Source organism: Hemibagrus wyckioides, linkage group LG24 (genome assembly GCF_019097595.1).
Source record: "Hemibagrus wyckioides isolate EC202008001 linkage group LG24, SWU_Hwy_1.0, whole genome shotgun sequence".
NCBI classification, from domain to species: Eukaryota; Metazoa; Chordata; class Actinopteri; order Siluriformes; family Bagridae; genus Hemibagrus; species Hemibagrus wyckioides.
Genome location: NC_080733.1, coordinates 20,385,373 through 20,389,955, shown reverse-complemented (window position 1 = coordinate 20,389,955; position 4,583 = coordinate 20,385,373). Strand labels below are relative to the sequence as shown.

General features: G+C 46.0%; 1 protein-coding gene across 2 annotated transcripts in view; it reads right to left on the bottom strand.

Moving 5' to 3' along the window:
• The window catches only part of prf1.3 (perforin 1.3), a 5,738-nt gene extending 1,796 nt beyond the window's left edge, over window positions 1-3,942 (bottom strand). The window contains exons 1-3 of one of the 2 annotated variants that reach the window (XM_058378293.1): window positions 2,641-3,942; window positions 1,188-1,699; window positions 1-647 (exon numbers count right to left, since the gene is read on the bottom strand). The exon at window positions 1-647 is cut by the window's left edge and continues 223 nt beyond it. In XM_058378293.1, the coding sequence (XP_058234276.1) occupies window positions 1-647; window positions 1,188-1,699; window positions 2,641-2,664 (1,183 nt within the window). In that variant the 5' untranslated portion in view covers window positions 2,665-3,942. The remainder of the gene's footprint in view (window positions 648-1,187; window positions 1,700-2,640) is intronic. The other variant, XM_058378294.1, reaches the window with a different exon arrangement.
• Window positions 3,943-4,583: the final 641 nt, after the last annotated feature.

The following is a 4,583-nucleotide window of genomic DNA, read 5'->3' as shown; positions in this document are numbered from 1 at the left end:
TCTGATGCCCGCTGCATTTGCACGCACATTCAGGACTACGGTGTCCGACTTTACACTTGGAGGAGCAGGATGAGGACATGGCGTTCTTCATCACGTACTGGCTGATGGCTTTCTGCAGACCTTTGCGCCTGGCCGAGTCGCTCTTCACGAGTATGTGCAGCGGCGTCAGCATGTAGGACACCACTCCGGGGATGGTCCGCAGCGTCTTCATCCACGCGTCGTATCCGTGCTGTTTATTCGGGGAGAACAGGAGATCCGCACTGCCTCCGTTGCCGCCAAAAACCTCAGTGACACGATCCGAGAAGAAGGCGCTGAAGCTGTTTTTCTTCTCAAGTTGATTGCTCTTGCTCTTGCAGTAACTCGTCTGGCCTTTAACCTCCACGCCCTGGATCACAGCTGACGCCTCGGCAGAGAGACAGTTACTGACGTCCCGCACTGAGAGACCCTTCATGGCCACTTGGCACGTGCGCACGGCGGTGGTGGTCTGCACACGACCACCCAGTCTCACCTGACGCAGGTAGTGAGTGCCGTAGATGGAGAGAAAGTGATGATATGCCGACTCAGACTGACTGTTATAGGACACTGGGAGAGATTTCACTGCCTGCAGGAACTCTTTGGTCAAAGGAGGTTGGATCTTCACTCTGAGACTGAAAGAGAGAGAGAGAGAGAGAGAGAGAGAGAAAGATCTGTTGTTGTGTCTGTTTTGTTAGTTGTTGTGTCTGATGTTGTGTCTGATGTTGTTCAGAAGTAAGAATGTGGCTGCATGCTGTACTCTGTACTCGGCCTGAGTCAGCTCTTCACACTGGAGTGAGAAAGTGACCACGTCCAGCCCTGAGCTGCTGAACACACATTTTAAAGTGAGAGTGTGTGAAACCACCAGACTGCACCATCAGCACTTTAACTCTAGAGCTTCTGCAGAAACACTGAATAAATACAAGATCTGAAAAATCCTCACGACAATACTGCTCCTCTGTTACACACACTACTGAATCATCTGTAGATCTCTGTTCCACTGCAGACAGGGGGATGTATTAATGTAAATGTCTTCACACACACACCATATAGAATTCCCTTTCACACAGCAGCTGAGGCTGAGAGCAGGAGGAACATTAAGAGAGAAGAACTACACTCCATCTTCCATTTTCTGTCTTCCATCACGACCTGCACACACACACACACACACTTACGTGTAGTAGCTGCAGGAGAACTCATGGTTGGTGAAGAAAAACTTGTCCTGGGAGGCTTTGGAACGTGCAAAGGTGGAGGATTTGGAGTGTGTTCCTCCAACCGCTACGCCGGCCACCATGGGCAGTCCGAGACCCACCTTCCAACCCACGCTGGCTGAACTGGTGCTGTGCTTCAGCACGGAGCTGGTGGACTCGAACACCCGGGCGCTGAGGCTGCGTTTGCAGTTGACCTTCACGCGCCAGTCGGTGAGGGCGGACGGAAGCTTCTGCTCTCGTTCCAGCAGAGAGTTGGTGCAGACGGTGCAGTTCCCATACTCACCACTTGTGGTGTCCTCCTTCATGTTGACCACAAACGCACCCGTGGTTTTCATGCGCACGATGTCGAAGCCCTCGCCCACCAGGTTGTGACCTGGAACGAAGGAAAACTTATGACATTCAGTGACCGGAGCAACTCGACAGCAGGAGGTCACCGAGAGGGAGATGAGGAGCAGAACGAGGGAAAACATCACCATCTGCAGAGAGAGGGACAGAGATACAGAGAGAGAGCGAGAGAGAGAGAGAGAGGGACAGAGACAGAGATACATAGAGAGAGAGAGAGAGAGATGTGTTTGTTTGTCTGTCAGAATTTTAATCAGGGTAAATGATTAAAATGACGTATATTAGAGATGCAAATATAAATAAATAAATAAATCAGATGAATGAAGCAGGAATGAAACAGAAATATATTCTGATCAGAACCGTAACAGATCCAGTTCAGCGTTCAGGTGTTAATGATGCGTGTGCAGCGTTAGCGTCCACTCTGACGGACGTGCGCGCGCTCCTGTGGCTAATCGTTTGGTTTCAGAGATATTTTTAATGCAATAAAATAGGAACAAAATATTTTACAGATGAAATAAAGTTCTGAATCTGAACCAAAAACTAGACTCACTTAACTGAACCACAGCTTTAGGATAAAAAATTAAATAAAATAAATTAATTATTTTTGAATTTAAATTATTATTATTTTCTAAATTATATAATGAAATTTTATTGTTTTCTAAATACCATTAAGATTAAAATGCTGAGGATTTTTTATTGGGGTTTATAATAAATTAGTTCTTTTATTTATATTTATTTTATTTGCGATTTTGTGTAAAAAAAAAAAAGTTTTTAAAAACAAACTAGAGTCTTGAGAGAGCAACAGAAATTAGGATAAAGATTTAATATTCAATTAAAGTGATTTAATTCTGATATTTTGTGTAAAAAAAGATTTTAATAACTAATAAAAGAGTTATTTGTAAAATAAGTTATACTTATATATACTTAATATTTATTTATATTTAAAAAGTGTACATTAATCATAAAGTATTTCAATATGGAAATATTTACATCTAACGCGCACACACACACACACACACACACACACACAGGCTGTTTGATTGTGAAGTGTAAAGATGTTCCTGAGTTCATTTACCTGTCTGTTAGATTCTCGCTTCATCGTCTGGGTCCGAGGCGTGTGAAGCGAGCAAAGACGGAATTTTACTATTTAACTGGAAACAAAACACTGACACAGCAACACCTACTGTAACACACACACACACAGTTGCAGAATGTGGTCAGTGTTCACAGGCCTGACATCAGCTGAACCTCCACACAGGAGAAAAAACAAATGATTTTATTTTAATTCTATTTATTCATCTATTCATCTATTCATTCATTCATTCATTTATTTATTTTACAAAGTTACTTAATGAAGCTCAGGAAGGTCATCTGGGGTAAAACCTACTGACCAAATGACTGGCTGCAGTGACCCCGGACAAAGTGCAGATGAAATAACAACAGTTTTTTGGAGCTTAGGATGATGAAAGACCTCCTGTGGAGCCTCTGAGATTTATTTAGAAATGAAATGAGTGAACACGACAGTTAGAGTGTAAACACACTCCTACACACTCTTGCACACTGGTCTCTGCTTCCTGCTCATGAAGGCTTCAGCATGCTGATGTTCCTGAGAGCAACAAGAGGAACCAAAGCTCTGAGTCCACCAGTTACTGAGTGCATCAGTTACTCTTCACACGTTTACAAGTTAACAGTGTGTGTGTGTGTGTGTGTGTGTGTGTTTCCCGCCACACATTGTTGTTCTCTATTCTGTGAGTATATGGTCAGTATTTTAATGGAGTGGTTATTAATCCATCGTCTAGTCACAGAGAGAAACTCCATCAGTTTTACAGAAGTAATGAGAGGTTTATGTTTTAGTCACACACACACACGCTCTCATACACACATACACACACACACACAGTAGAATGTTGACTGTATTTATAATAAACTATCGGTGTAATTCCTCATGTTTCCACCAGATGGCGACAGAATCTTTACATTCACTCCTTTATTTTCCTCTTTGTTTCTTTCTCCGTTCACTTGCTCACGTTTCCTCCTGATCTTTTTCATGCTCTTTTCTTTCTTTTCTCCAGCTTGTCTTCTTTTCATCCTTCTCTCTTTACAGTTTTCTTCACAGTGGATTTTTCTTCCTCAGTAAAGATTCTCACTTTTCCTTTATGAACCCTTTCACATATAAAGAGACTTCTCTGTGTATTTCCTCTCCTGTTCCTCTTTTCTTTACCTACTTCCTGTTCCTCCCTCTGTCCAGATTCTCCACTGACCTCCTCACATCAGTGTTATTTTCAACTGCTGCTTCCTATCCTTGTTTCTCTCTCTGGTGAGGTGTGGGAGGAGGGTGAGGTGTGGGGAGGTGGTGAGGTGTGGAAGATGGAGAGGTGTGGGAGGAGGGTGAGGTGTGGGAGATGGTGAGGTGTGGGAGATGGTGAGGTGTGGGGAGAGGGTGAGGTGTGGGGAGAGGGTGAGGTGTGGGGGGATGGTGAGGTGTGGGGGGAGGGTGAGGTGTGGGGGGATGGTGAGGTGTGGGGAGATGGTGAGGTGTGGAAGATGGAGAGGTGTGGGAGGAGGGTGAGGTGTGGAAGATGGAGAGGTGTGGGAGGAGGGGGAGGTGTGGGGAGAGGGTGAGGTGTGGGGAGAGGGTGAGGTGTGGGGGGATGGTGAGGGGTGGGAGATGGTGAGGGGTGGGGAGAGGGTGAGGTGTGGAAGAGGGAGAGGTGTGGGGAGAGGGTGAGGTGTGGAAGATGGAGAGGTGTGGGAGGAGGGGGAGGTGTGGGGAGAGGGTGAGGTGTGGAAGATGGAGAGGTGTGGGAGGAGGGGGAGGAGTGGGGAGAGGGTGAGGTGTGGGGAGAGGGTGAGATGTGGGGGGATGGTGAGATGTGGGGAGATGGTGAGGTGTGGAAGATGGAGAGGTGTGGGAGGAGGGGGAGGTGTGGGGGGATGGTGAGGTGTGGGGAGAGGGTGAGATGTGGGGGGATGGTGAGATGTGGGGGGATGGTGAGATGTGGGGGGATGGTGAGATGT